The sequence below is a fragment of the Eriocheir sinensis genome, chromosome 42, assembly GCF_024679095.1.
Source record: "Eriocheir sinensis breed Jianghai 21 chromosome 42, ASM2467909v1, whole genome shotgun sequence".
Taxonomy (NCBI): Eukaryota; Metazoa; Arthropoda; class Malacostraca; order Decapoda; family Varunidae; genus Eriocheir; species Eriocheir sinensis.
This window is the reverse complement of record NC_066550.1, coordinates 6,909,395-6,925,015: the sequence shown is the minus strand read 5'-3', so window position 1 is coordinate 6,925,015 and position 15,621 is coordinate 6,909,395. Positions and strand designations below refer to the sequence as shown.

The window sequence follows — 15,621 nt, the reverse complement described above, 5'->3', positions numbered from 1 at the left end:
TGGGACCATCGACGTTTTCTGCCGGTGCGGAGCTTGACTACTGTGATAGTTGTGATGACTACCCTCATATCTGTGATGACTACTGTAATAGTTGTGAGCACTACATCAAGTCCTAGCCATCCTAGCTCGCAAAAACTTGGAAGTGGACTATATAGAGATGATACATGGGTGCATTTTTTTATTTTATTAACCTAATAAATTATTTCTTTTATATTGTGAAATACAATTGTTTATCATAAAAGAAATCTTGTTTTTCTGGTTCTTATTTCTTCCGGGCAGCGCCGGGTACCTCAGCTAGTATTTCAATATTGTATTTTTAACGTGTATATTTTCAGCTTAACAGCTGCAATCTCTTAATAAAACGATTATTATTATCATTATTATTATTATTATTATTATTATTATTATTATTATTATTATTATTATTATTATTATTATTATTATTATTATTATTATACACACACACACACACACACACACACACACACACACACACACACACAAACACACACACAAACATTCACCACTGGACTCCCCTAATTTAGGGTAGAATAATTCTGTCTCAGTTCGTCTCCTGATATTGTGTGGCGCCCAGCTGCTGTATTGCCCCATTCAGCTGCTGTATTGTCCCATTCAGCTGCTGGATTATCCCACTCAACTGCTGGGTTATCCCATTCATCTGGTGGATTATCCGTTTCTGCGGCTGGATTATCTCATTCAACTGCTGGGTTATCCCATTCTGCGGCTGGATTGTCCCATTCTGCGGCTGGATTGTCCCATTCTGCGGCTGGATTGTCCCATTCTGCGGCTGGATTGTCCCATTCTGCGGCTGGATTGTCCCATTCTGCGGCTGGATTGTCCCATTCTGCGGCTGGATTGTCCCATTCTGCGGCTGGATTGTCCCATTCTGCGGCTGGATTGTCCCATTCTGCGGCTGGATTGTCCCATTCTTCGGCTGGATTGTCTCATTCTGCGGCTGGATTGTCCCATTCTGCGGCTGGATTATCTCATTCTGCGGCTGGATTGTCCCATTCTGCGGCTGGATTGTCCCATTCTTCGGGTGGATTATCTCATTCTGCGGCTGGATTGTCCCATTCTGCGGCTGGATTATCTCATTCTGCGGCTGGATTGTCCCATTCTGCGGCTGGATTGTCCCATTCTGCGGCTGGATTATCTCATTCTGCGGCTGGATTGTCCCATTCTGCGGCTGGATTGTCCCATTCTGCGGCTGGATCGTCCCATTCTGCTGCTGGATTGTCCCATTCTGCGGCTGGGTTATCCCATTCTGCGGCTGGATTGTCCCATTCTGTGGCTGGATTGTCCCATTCTGCGGCTGGATTGTCCCATTCTGCGGCTGGATTGTCCCATTCTGCGGCTGGATTGTCCCATTCTGCGGCTGGATTGTCCCATTCTGCGGCTGGATTGTCCCATTCTGCGGCTGGATCGTCCCATTCTGCGGCTGGATCGTCCCATTCTGCGGCTGGATCGTCCCATTCTGCGGCTGGATCGTCCCATTCTGCGGCTGGATCGTCCCATTCTGCGGCTGGATCGTCCCATTCTGCGGCTGGATCGTCCCATTCTGCGGCTGGATCGTCCCATTCTGCGGCTGGATTGTCCCATTCTGCGGCTGGATCGTCCCATTCTGCGGCTGGATCGTCCCATTCTGCGGCTGGATCGTCCCATTCTGCGGCTGGATCGTCCCATTCTGCGGCTGGATCGTCCCCTTTTGCCTCAGTATCTCTTGCTCCTGGCGGTTAATCTTGTCTTGCATTTCCTTAACCTCAGACTTCTTCTTCTCTCTGTAACTACGTGCCTTAATGGCGTTCTGTCTCTTTCTCTCTTGCTCCTCGTCCTCATACGGAATCTCCCGCTCCCATTCCTTTGGCTTTATAACTTTCTTCATCGGACCGCAAGCATCCGTGCCTCTCCTCTTCCTTCCTCCGGTGGACGAACCCGGGCAGGAAGCATCCTTGGCCACCTGAGGATGCTGGTCAGCCATGTCCGGTACTCTTTGGGCCATAGCCTCAGCCTGCATCAGGGGCACCGTCTGAGGCGGGGCAGGTAGAGTCCATGTGCTTGTGGACGCGTGGCTTTGGTCAGGCTGCCCTTGGATCATCATTTGGGGGTTGAGGTTCATCCGGCAGAGTGGCCTTGGCTCGTGCTGGCTAGGGTTTGAGTAATCCTGGGTGGCCGGAGTGTGCTGCGAGATATAAAAGACGGGACCCGCAGTAGGGGCCCTCGTGTTAAATATAACGTTGTCAGCAGCGGGGCTGCCGGACACCGCTGGGGCTGGTTTCTGCCGAGTCATTTCCGCTGGTGTGCCCATGGTCATACCAGAAGAATCATCTTTCTCTTCATTCTCCACCTTGTCGTAAACGGTAGCCTCATCAAAATTTTCAAGAGCGTTCATGTAAGTTTCAAGGTCAGGAGGGCAGTGGACCTCGTCCTCCATGGCGCTCATCTGGAAAAAGGAAAGGATTCAACTGAAAGTCGTGACCAGCGGCTAGCGAGCAGGGTGAGTTCCTTAAAGGCAAATCCGTATAAAACACGAGATAATTATGCGTGTGAGGGCAATTACCATCACCATCAAAACTATAAGCACCACCAAAAGTATCAGTATCACCATCATCACTACCATATACACTACCACGATGACTCCCAACATCAGCATCACTACCACCACCGCCATCATCACCATCATCACTTCCAGTACAGTCTTGACCGTTGTCACTCTGACACTTTTGGCTGGGCAGGAGGGAGATTCCCACTTCCTCAGCCTTTCCCTTGATGTTCTCTCTGAGCCTGTCACTCTCATTAGGCGGGAGGACGGGAGGGGGGAGGAGGAGGGGGAGAAGCTGGGCGGGAGGGAGGGAAAAGATGGGAGGAAACTGAATGAAGGAAGGCACGGGAAAAAAATACAATTGAAGTAAAAAGTGTGTGTTTGTGTGTGTGTGTGTGTGTGTGTGTGTGTGTGTGTGTGTGTGTGTGTGTGTGACAAAGATGGAAAATGCATGTGAGAGAGAGAGAGAGAGAGAGAGAGAGAGAGAGAGAGAGAGAGAGAGAGAGAGAGAGAGAGAGAGAGAGAGAGAGAGAGAGAGAGAGAGAGAGAGAGAGAGAATATGAATCACCTGTCCTCAGGGGCTGACCTCACACTCTCATCAGGAGAAATTTTGGGGATGTTAAGACGGGGACGAGGAGGGGCGGGGAAGGCAGGTACGGGGAGAGTGAGGTGGCTATGGACGATGACTTGGTAAAAATTTGAAAAGATTAGAAAAAGAGCCCAGTTCAGGCGTCCGAGAGACAACGGCCACAACTGTACCACCACCACCACTCTGATCACCCTCCATCATCACCACCACCACTCTGATCACCCTCCATCATCACCACCACCACTCTGATCACCCTCCATCATCACCACCACCACTCTGATCACCCTCCATCATCACCACCACCACCACTTTGATCACCCTCCATCATCACCACCACCACTATGATCACCCTCCATCATCACCACCACCACTCTGATCACCCTCCATCACCACCACCACCACCACTATGATCACCCTCCATCATCATCACCACCACCACTCTGATCACCCTCCATCATCACCACCACCACTCTGATCACCCTCCATCATCACCACCACCACCACTATGATCACCCTCCATCATCACCACCACCACCACCACTATGATCACCCTCCATCATCATCACCACCACCACCACTATGATCACCCTCCATCATCACCACCACCACCACCACTCTGATCACCCTCCATCATCATCACCACCACCACCACTATGATCACCCTCCATCATCACCACCACCACTCTGATCACCCTCCATCATCACCACCACCACCACTCTGATCACCCTCCATCATCACCACCACCACCACTATGATCACCCTCCATCATCACCACCACCACCACTCTGATCACCCTCCATCATCACCACCACCACCACCATGATCAGCCCCCAGCATCAGCACCACCACTCTGATCACCCTCCATCATCACCCCCACCACCACCACTCAGATCACCCTCCATCATCACCACCACCACCACCACTCTGATCACCCTCCATCATCACCACCACCACCACCACTCTGATCACCCTCCATCATCATCACCACCACCACTCTGATCACCCTCCATCATCATCATCACCACCACCACTCTGATCACCCTCCATCATCACCACCACCACTATGATCACCCTCCATCATCACCACCACCACTCTGATCACCCTCCATCATCACCACCACCACTATGATCACCCTCCATCATCACCACCACCACTCTGATCACCCTCCATCATCATCACCACCACCACTCTGATCACCCTCCATCATCACCACCACCACTCTGATCACCCTCCATCATCATCACCACCACTATGATCACCCTCCATCATCACCACCACCACTCTGATCACCCTCCATCATCACCACCACCACTATGATCACCCTCCATCATCACCACCACCACCACTCTGATCACCCTCCATCATCACCACCACCACCACTATCATCAACCACCATCATCACCACCACCACTATGATCACCCTCCAACAACACCACCACCACCACTGATCACCCTCCATCATCACCACCACCACTATGATCACCCTCCATCATCACCACCACCACCACTATGATCACCCTCCATCATCACCACCACCACCACTCTGATCACCCTCCATCATCACCACCACCACCACTCTGATCACCCTCCATCATCATCACCACCACCACTCTGATCACCCTCCATCATCATCACCACCACCACTCTGATCACCCTCCATCATCACCACCACCACCACTCTGATCACCCTCCATCATCACCACCACCACTATGATCACCCTCCATCATCACCACCACCACTATGATCACCCTCCATCATCACCACCACCACTATGATCACCCTCCATCATCACCACCACCACTATGATCACCCTCCATCATCATCACCACCACCACTATGATCACCCTCCATCATCACCACCACCACTCTGATCACCCTCCATCATCATCACCACCACCACTATGATCACCCTCCATCATCACCACCACCACTATGATCACCCTCCATCATCATCACCACCACTATGATCACCCTCCATCATCATCACCACCACCACTCTGATCACCCTCCATCATCACCACCACCACTATGATCACCCTCCATCATCACCACCACCACTCTGATCACCCTCCATCATCATCACCACCACTATGATCACCCTCCATCATCACCACCACCACTATGATCACCCTCCATCATCACCACCACCACTATGATCACCCTCCATCATCATCACCACCACCACTATGATCACCCTCCATCATCACCACCACCACTCTGATCACCCTCCATCATCACCACCACCACCACTCTGATCACCCTCCATCACCACCACCACCACTCTGATCACCCTCCATCATCATCACCACCACTATGATCACCCTCCATCATCACCACCACCACCACTCTGATCACCCTCCATCACCACCACCACCACTCTGATCACCCTCCATCATCAACACCACCACAAAGCTCACCCACCATCAGCACCACCACCACGATGATCGGCCTCCAACATCACCACCACACAGATCACCACCATCATCATCACCACCACCACTATGATCACCCTCCATCATCACCACCACCACTCTGATCACCCTCCATCATCACCACCACCACCACTCTGATCACCCTCCATCACCACCACCACCACTCTGATCACCCTCCATCACGCATCCTTGGCCACCTGAGGATGCTGGTCAGCCATGTCCGGTACTCTCTGGGCCATAGCCTCAGCCTGCATCAGGGGCACCGTCTGAGGCGGGGCAGGTAGAGTCCATGTGCTTGTGGACGCGTGGCTTTGGTCAGGCTGCCCTTGGATCAGCATTTGGGGGTTGAGGTTCATCCGGCAGAGTGGCCTTGGCTCGTGCTGGCTAGGGTTTGAGTAATCCTGGGTGGCCGGAGTGTGCTGCGAGATATAAAAGACGGGACCCGCAGTAGGGGCCCTCGTGTTAAATATAACGTTGTCAGCAGCGGGGCTGCCGGACACCGCTGGGGCTGGTTTCTGCCGAGTCATTTCCGCTGGTGTGCCCATGGTCATACCAGAAGAATCATCTCTCTCTTCATTCTCCACCTTGTCGTAAACGGTAGCCTCATTAAAATTTTCAAGAGCGTTCATGTAAGTTTCAAGGTCAGGAGGGCAGTGGACCTCGTCTTCCATGGCGCTCATCTGGAAAAAGGAAAGGATTCAACTGAAAGTCGTGACCAGCGGCTACCGAGAAATGGCAGATGAATTTCAACATCAGCAAGTGTAGCGTATTTAGTGTAGGAACACGCAACCCATTACACGGGTTTAGACTCCCCAGCGATAGGCAGATCAGAATGTGAAAGGGATTTGGCAGTGTTAGTGAGCTCTGACGTCTGCGAGGAATAGAGCAAACAAGGTATTAGGCTTTATTAACAGGACAGTAACCAACAAAAGTGCAGAGGTCATTCTCAGACTCTATTTAGCGTTAGTTAGGCCACACTTAGATTATGCTGTCCAGTTTTGGTGCCCACACTACAGAATGGACAACAACTTGCTAGAATCAGTTCAGAGGAGGATGACCAAGATGATTCAGGGGCTGAGGAACCTCCCATATCAAAATAGGCTGAAACATCTAAACTTACATTCACTAGAAAGACGAAGAGTGCGGGGAAATCTGACAGAAGTATTCAAATGAGTCAAGGGTTACAACAAAGGCGATATAAGTAAAGTCTTTGGTCTAGTTATAAATACGGATTTACACATAAGAACATAAGAACATAAGAACATAGGGAAACTGCAAGAGGCCGGGTGGCCTACACAGAGCAGCTCCAGAATCCCCCCCACTACTCACGATGGGTGAGGTGTAGTTTCAGGAGTTACAGGTAGAGGCTTGATCCTCGTTATACCGGCGGTACTATGCACGCACCAGTACCCTGCCACCTTACTGCACCCACACCTCACTGCCACCTGTTGTCCTCGTCCATGTAGCTATCCAGTCTACTCTTTAAAACAAGTTATCGTTCCTGCACTAACTATGTGATTGCTGAGTCTATTCCATTCCCCCACCACCCTATTACTAAACCAATGCTTGCCTACATCTCTCCTAAATCTATACTTTTCTAATTTAAATCCATTACTGCGAGTTCTATCCTGCTGGCTAATTCTCAGTACTTTACTTATATCGCCTTTGTTGTAACCCTTGACCCATTTGAATACTTCTATCAGATCTCCCTGCACTCTTCGTCTTTCTAGTGAATGTAAGTTTAGATGTTTCAGCCTATTTTGATATGGGAGGTTCCTCGGCCCCTGAATCATCTTGGTCATCCTCCTCTGAACTGATTCTAGCAAGTTGATGTCCATTCTGTAGTGTGGGCACCAAAACTGGACAGCATAATCTAAGTATGGCCTAACTAACGCTAAATAGAGTCTGAGGATGACCTCTGCACTCCTGTTGGTTACCGTCCTGTTAATAAAGCCTAATACCCTGTTAGCCCTATTCCTCGCACTAATACATTGCTTCCTTAGTTTTAGGTCAGAGCTCACTAACACTCCCAAATCCCTTTCACACTCAGACCTGCCTATCGCTGTGGAGTCTAAACTATACCCGTGTAATGGGTTGAGTGTTCCTACACTAAGTACGCTACACTTGGTGATGTTAAAATTCATCTGCCATTTCTCTGACCAAGCTAACAGTTTGTTGAGATCCTCCTGCAGTGCTCTAGCATCCTCCCCTGTCCTAATAGTGCGTCCTATTTTGGTGTCATCTGCAAATTTACCTATGTCACTGGTCCCTAATACTATCAGCTATTATTGACTCAATCATTTTACCTTTAACTGACGTCAAACTAATCGGCCTATAGTGCTCCATGGAAGATTTGTCTTCCTTCTTAAATATTGGAATAACGTGTGCCTGCCTCCATGAAACAGGCACCACCCCTGTGTCTAGTGACTTTCTAAATACTTCTGTTAACTGCCCACTTATTTCAGTTTAAAAGAGAGAGAGAGAGAGAGAGAGAGAGAGAGAGAGAGAGAGAGAGAGAGAGAGAGAGAGAGAGAGAGAGAGAGAGAGAGAGCAGGTAATGAAGGAAGGAAGAGAGGAAGGCAAGAAGGAAAGGGAAGAAAAGTAAAATAAAGAAAGTTGAAGTAAGGAAGAAAGGAAGGAAGATAAAGTAAAAAAAAAAAAAGGAAAGGAAAATTAGGCAAGTCAACGAAATGAAGGGAAACGACACAAAGAGATAGAGATGGAAGGAAGAACTGAGGAAAGGATAACGAGGAAGGAGGGAGGGAAAGAAGGATTAATATGGAATAAAGAAGAAATGTATGGAAGGTAGAGAATGAATGAGAGAAAAAAAGGAAGGGTAAGAGGAAAGAAGAAATTGGAGAGATAGGAGAAGGGAATGACAAAGAAAAGGGAAAGAGAAATGTAAAAGATGAAAAAAAAGTTAGAAAAGAGGAGGAGATGGAGACTGAAGAAGGAAATGATTGAGAGAGGGAAGGAGTGAAAGAGGAATGTAAGAGATGGTAGAGAGGGAAGGAGGAGGGAAGGAGAGAGGGAGGGTGGGAATCAAAGAGGAAAGTAAGAGATGAAAAAAGGAAAAGGAGGAGGAGGAGAGAAGATGGAGAAATAGAAGGAAGGAATGCTAGAGAGAGAAAGCGGGAAGGAGGAAAAGAGTAATGTAGGAGATGGCAGAGAGGGAAAAAAGGAAGGAGGGAGGGAGGAAAGAGCAATGTAAAAGATGAAAGAAAGAAAGGGAAGGAGGATAGAAGGGGATGGAGAGATAGAAGGAAGAAATGACTGCGCAGGAGAGGGAAAGAGGAAGGTAAGAGACGGGGGAAAGGGAGGAAGGAGGGAGGGAAGGAAGGAGAGAGAGGGAGGGAAAAAGGAGTGTAAGAGAGGAAAAAAGGAAGAGTAAGACAAGGAAATGGAGAGGTAGAAGGAGAGAATAAGAGAAAGAGAGAGAGAAGGAAAGAAGAATGTAAGAGATGGTAGAGAGGGAGGAAGGAGGGAAGGAGGAAAGAGGAGTGTAAGAGATAAATAAAGGGTAAGAGGAAAGATGATGCAGAGAATGAAAGAGGGAAAGAGAGAGAGGAAAAAGGAATGTAAGAGAAGGGGGAAAGGGAGGAAGGAGGGAGGGAGGGAGGGGAAGGATAAAAGGAGGGAAGGAGGGAGGGAGAGAGGGGAAGGATAAAAGGAGGGAAGGAGAGGAGGGAAATTATGATAGGCGAGGCGTCACGACACTCTCTCACCAACAGGAATTCAATTGTTCTGTTCCTCTGTTTTGTTTCCCGTAAAAAAATGTGACAGAATAATACCATGAAAAAAGTAATTGTATAAATGCTTGTTACATGTGAAATAGTAATGATAATAATAGCAACAGTAACGATAAGGATAATGATGACGGTGATGATGATAATGATAATAATAATAATAATAATAAGAAGAAGAAGAAGTAAGAGAAAATGAAGTAGAAGTAGAAGAAGAAAAAGAGGAAGTAAAAGAAAATGAAGTAGAAGTAGAAGAAGAAGAAGAAAAAGAAGAAGAAGAAGAAAAAGAAGAAGAAGAAGTAGCAGAAGACGAAGTAGAGGAAGCAGAAAAAGAAGAGAAACAAAAAGAAGAAACATAATACTGATAATTCTTCACTCTTCTTCTTCTTCTTTTTCTTCTTCTTCTCCTCCTCTTCCTCCTCCTCCATTCATGCTCAAGGAGGGATTATAAACAACGAAAAAAACTTATCAGCAAGAAAATAAACAAATATATAAGCGAACGATAACTACACACACAAACACAAACACACACACAAACACAAACACACACACAGACACACACAAACACACACACACACCTGCGCATGAGATAAACACAGGTACGTGACGCCAGGACACACCTTGATAAACACCACATGGCCGCCACACACACACACACACACACACACACAAAGATAGATGATTAAGTGGAGAGAGAGAGAGAGAGAGAGAGAGAGAGAGAGATTTATACAACAATGTACAGATAGTAAGATAGATAGACACGGAATAAGAAAAGACAAGTAAATACGGAACACTTTCTTAGGGAATTTAGTTTTGGGATCCCATCGCAAGCAGCTGGGTGCTGAGGGGACATTTTGGTGGTGGTGACTGTCGGTTTGGTGGAAAGTGGCAGCCTATTCCCTCACACTGGTTACAGCTTCTGCTGCTACTGTCCCTCCCCATCTGTGTTGTGTTCCTTAGATAGCTCTTCAAGTACAGCACGGGCCACCTTCATCGCTACTCTTTTCATTGCTTTTTTCACCAATTTTCCATTCGGTCTTTTGTTGGCGCCCTTGTCCATCACTGGTATGATCGAGACTGTCTGTTCACGGACTATTCTCTCTTGTATGGTGACGATAAACTTCAATTCAGTTTTGTCCGTTTCCTCATCTCCAGTAACTTGATTTTCCAGATTTTCTGTAGCATCTTCGTAAGAAACAACCTTCCGTTGATTGACATCTTTTTCTTCTGTTACGGAAGGAGTAATCTTTTCAATAACTGTCTCATTTGTCACATCGGGAACCTTTTCCTCTGTTACAACAACAGGGACTTCTTCTTTCTCTTTAGAAACAGTGACAATCTCTTCTGTCGCCGTAGGGGCAGCCTGTTCAGTAACCCTTTCTTGTGGGGCATTCTGCTCAATAGCCCTTTCTTGTGTCACAACAGGAACTTTTTCTTCTGTCGGCGATGGGGCAACTTTTTCAACAACCTCCTGTTGAGGGACTACCGGGACTTTTCCTTCTGTCACCGAGGGGATAATCTTTTCAATAACCTTCTTCTCTTCTGCCATAACAGGGAGTTTTTCTTGCTCCTTAGAGATGCTTACGATCTCCTCTGTCACCGAAGGGGCAGCCTGCTCAACAACCTTCTCTTTTGTCACAACGGGGACTTTTCCTTCCGTCATCGTGGGATGGATCTTTTCAGCAACCTTCGCCGGCGTCACAGCAGGGACTATCTTTTCAACGACTTTACCATCTTGAATGACAGGGACAGCACTTGGTTCTTTTACGACGCATGGGCTACGCGTAGCATTTGTTTCTTCAGCCTTTCCTTTTTCTTCCTTAATCTTGTTTTTCACGTCATCAACTTGGTGTTTCAAGTCTTCAATTGTTTCATTAAGATGTTTTTCGTTACGAACCTCTTTGATGTCGCTATCACACACATTCTTTTCGACTTCTTTTTGAACTACAGTTTCTTTCTCGACATCTTTTCCATCACCCTTTTCTGTAACATTCTTCCTTTCCACAGATGTCACCTTGGTGCTTTCCTGTGGAGAAAGTTGTTCTTCTTTCTGTTTTACTAACACTTCATTCGTTATATTGCCGGGCATAATTTCCTTTATTTCCTCTGTTCGTTCTACGTTCTGAAGTCCATCATCCTTCTCTGTAACATTCTTCCTTTCCACAGATGTCACAATAGTGCTTTCCTGTGGAGAAAGTTGTTCTTCTTTCTGTTTTACTAACACTTCATTCGTTATATTGCCGGGCATAATCTCCTTTATTTCCTCTGTTCGTTCTACTTTCTGAAGTCCATCATCCTTCTCTGTAACATTCTTCCTTTCCACAGATGTCACAATAGTGCTTTCCTGTGGAGAAAGTTGTTCTTTCTTCTCTGTAACTAAACTTCCATTCGTTATATTGGCTGGCATAATCTCCTTATGTTCCTCTGTTGGTACTGCTTTCTGCGGAACATCGATCAGATTTGGGGAATCTTTAAGTCCCTGTTCGTAGAATATCCGGTACTCGGCCAGCGCTGCCATCACCACCGCGAGACACGAGGTCTCGTCCTCCGGGAGCCTCCGGAGCCCCGCCACCCCGGTGGCGTCAACGAGGGGCCCCAGCCCCAGCACGGTGAAGATGGTACCGACTACAAGAAGGTTCATAGTTGTTGATTGAAAGTTTATTGAAAGTTTATGAAATTAAGAAGACTTGCGGTTGTGTGGCAGAAAACCGCTCTGGGATTGAAAACAGAATGGCCTCCAGAACACAGACCGGGCATGGAAAATTATCCTCTCGGGTCTTCCTCCCTTACAGGAGCACACACACGACGGCGAGGAATTGGGATGTAAAGTCTGGTGTGTGTGTGTGTGTGTGTGTGTGTGTGTGTGTGTGTGTGTTTTAGGGAGGATACGAGGCTCAGGGGTCCGTTACAAGGATGTTTAGGCCCCGAGCACACTAGCCACTCTGTGGCACCACAAGTGGCCGCGCAAAGTGGCACACCACACCACCACACCACTTGGAACTCCTCCGTTTCCCCTTCCTTCCCGCTCATCATTGCCTCCTCCCCTCCGCCCCCCCCTCTCTCTCTCTCTCTCTCTCTCTCTCTTTTGTCATCACTGATTTCTCCGCTGTTATAAACCTTGTTTATAAAACTGGTTAACTTTTTAATACTAAAACTGTCCAGAGCTCTTATCATCCCTACCGCCACTCCATCCTCACCAACTGCCTTTCCAGTCTTCATTTTCCTGACTGCCTTCTCCACTTCACTTTCACTAATGTCAAGGCCCGTCATTTCCACACCTTGTTCCAAATTATCCGGTCTGTCGTCTCTGAACAATTCTTGTATATATTCTTTTCATCTGGCAAGTATTTCCTCTTTTTCCATTGCTATCTCTCCATTTGGTTTCATTATTGCTTCTCCTTCACTTATCTTTCTTCTGCCAATAAACTTCTTCACTCTTTCGTACATCATTTGAGTATCCCTATGTTCTTTTACCCACTTTTCCTTTGCAGCAGAACATCGTCTTTTAACTTCTCTGTTCAGTTCTCTGTATCTTATGTACTGCATTCCTATGCTTAAACGTCCTTTCGCTCTTCCATCAGGTCGAGAATACCCTCTGTCATCCACGCTTGTCTTGCTCTTCTTTCTTTCCTTGGTATTATTTCCTCAGCCACTTCCACATTTGCTTTTTGTAAGCATGTCCATTCCTTTTCTAGTTCATCACATTCATTTTCCTCCAAAAGTGCCTCGTATCTATTTTGAACTGCCACACTATATCTTTCTTTTATGTCTTCCTTCCTAAGTTCTTTTAAATTAATTTGGAGTTCCCTCTTACTTTTCTGTATGCTGTTTAATTTTAATCTAGTCACTGCAGCGTTGTAGCGCGAGAATGGAATAAACTCCCACCTTCAGTGGTCCAGCGCGGTTCGATTGATTAATTTAAAAATTAGGTAGACCACCACTTCCTTCGACTTTTAATATTCACTAAAAGTAGAAATGCAAAGTCTTGGTAACATTAACTTTAATATTATTTCACTTATGCTCAAGGACAGATCACTTAGTCAGAATCATAGGGTCTGTGTGGTCTGAATATCTATGTAAATCTCTCTCTCTCTCTCTCTCTGCCTGATGCAATAGTTTAGGTTAAGATGTTTTATAGTAATATCAGGATAAATAAAGGGGAACTTAGGTAAGTGCGAGCCTGCTTTGATTCTTGTAATAATATGAATGACTTTTATTTAAACTGGTGTGTGTGTGTGTGTGTGTGTGTGTGTGTGTGTGTGTGTGTCTACTTCTAGGTTTTGGCTGAACAGTTTCGCCTTCCTCCCACTTCCGGATCCGTTTTCTCGCCAGCATCCCTGTTGATTCCTATTCTTCGGCTGATTTCACTCAACGAATAATAATAATAATAATAATAATAATAATAATAATAATAATAATAATAATAATAATAATAATAATAATAATAATAATAATCTAATAGTAATAAGGATAATAAAAATGACTAATAATAATTATTATAATAATGATACTAATGATAATGAAAATGATAATGTGGATATTAAAATGAGGATGATGATGAGGAGGAGGAGGAGGAGACGAGGCGTGGTCGTGGGCGGGTTAGGTAGCAGTGGGGTGATGGAGGGAGCGGTTGGTGACGAAAAAGACAAGCCAGAACAGTTCAACATTCTAACTTGAAGCCAGTACAGGTCTTGGGTCTCAAACACTAAGCGATCTTACACGCCCATATTTGTAAAGGCTTGGGTAGAGGCTGCTGTGGATATTTCCATGGGTAGCTATACGATCCAATTGATGGATTGACAAGGCTTGCACCATAAACGTGAAAAGCACTCATGAGAACTCGACTAATCTCCTCTGTGGCCTGTGGAAATATTTGTTGTGAGAGCCGAACCTTAGTGTGAAAGAAGCTGGCTTATGTGTAGCCACTCCAATAACAGGAAATAACTGATTCACTGGCTGAATACACAGCGTGGTCGGTTTGTCACGGGTGAACACGATACACACACACACTTACTATAGTCTCCGGCACGAGACTATGGCAGGGTTTACTGTATTGTAGATTTAGGGTTTAGTTCAATGCTCTTCAATTTCGTGAATAGACTACTGAAAACATCAACAACTATATAGGTCTTCTCCAAGATTTGCGTGAATGTACAAAGGTATTCTTCAGGAGAGAAAATAATTAAGAACAAAAATATCAATCATTTTAGACTCCAAGGAGAAAATAAAATAGGGTGGACAACTTTTGCAGTTGCCATAATATTCGTTTTGTTTCCTTTTGTTGGAGCAGCGTTAGCGGGTCATTTTGTTCCTGTTAATGTTTTTTTGCCCTTAAGTTGCTTCCCTTGCTGTTAATTAAAAAGGCTGAAGAGAGAAGGGCACGCGTTTAGCGTTAAATTGTGATGCAGGACAACCCTGATCGTTTTCACTATAGGGGAGACACGTTCTGGGGCGGCGGATACGAGTCTGAGTCGATGACTTATGAGTGGGAGATGGAACAGAAGGGAGAGAAGGGAGGGGCGAGAAGGAATGGTTTAAAGTTGTATAGATCATGAACCGAGAGAGAGAGAGAGAGAGAGAGAGAGAGAGAGAGAGAGAGAGAGAGAGAGAGAGAGAGAGAGAGAGAGAGAGAGAGAGAGAGAGAGAGAGAGAGAGAGAGAGTGTGTCTAATGTTATGGTATCACATGAAAGCAAGGTGAAAAATAATGATGCAAAAAATTAAAATAACAAATTCAAATTCCTTGATGAATAAGTAGTGTGTGTGTGTGTGTGCCAATCTGTCTTTCCACCTCTTTGTGTCTTGATCTCTGTCTGTATCTGGGAAAGCTACACAATACTGGGCAATCTGTTTCTCTTCTGTAAGTAAGCATCTCTCTCTCTCTCTCTCTCTCTCTCTCTCTCTCTCTCTCTCTCTCTCTCTCTCTCTCTCTCTCTCTCTCTCTCTCTCTCTCTCTCTCTCTCTCTCTCTCTCTCTCTCTCTCTCTCTCTCTCTCTCTCTCTCTCTCTCTCTCTCTCTCTCTCTCTCTCTGTGTCTGTATATGTATGTATATGTATGTAGGTAGGTAAGGTAGGTAGGTTAATCTATCTTTCTGTTTGTCTATCTGTCTGCACCGGATAAAGCCACACACTCGCCACCATAGACAGCATAAACAAACAGCCTCTCCGCCGGGGCTCACTACACATGCACAGGAATATAAAAATTACCCCCGCCGTCATTAGCGTTAAGCCGCCACGCAGCGCTCGGGTTAAAGGTGCAAAGAAGATCCATAACAGCACGCGCCCGGCCCCAGTGCT

The 15,621-nt window shown here is 46.2% G+C and overlaps 2 protein-coding genes across 2 annotated transcripts; both read right to left on the bottom strand.

Moving 5' to 3' along the window:
- Positions 1 to 487: 487 nt before the first annotated feature.
- On the bottom strand, positions 488 to 2,717 carry LOC127010209 (uncharacterized). Its single transcript, XM_050884087.1, has one exon. The coding sequence runs from the start codon at positions 2,459 to 2,461 to the stop codon at positions 563 to 565; it is 1,899 nt and encodes a 632-aa protein (XP_050740044.1). The 5' UTR covers positions 2,462 to 2,717; the 3' UTR covers positions 488 to 562.
- Positions 2,718 to 10,081: 7,364 nt separating this feature from the next.
- LOC127009885 (uncharacterized) lies at positions 10,082 to 12,005 on the bottom strand. Its single transcript, XM_050883363.1, has 2 exons — positions 11,501 to 12,005; positions 10,082 to 11,341 (listed from the first exon to the last, which is right to left on the bottom strand). Exons 1-2 carry the CDS (start codon positions 11,966 to 11,968, stop codon positions 10,253 to 10,255), a joined length of 1,557 nt encoding a protein of 518 aa, XP_050739320.1. The 5' UTR covers positions 11,969 to 12,005; the 3' UTR covers positions 10,082 to 10,252.
- Positions 12,006 to 15,621: the final 3,616 nt, after the last annotated feature.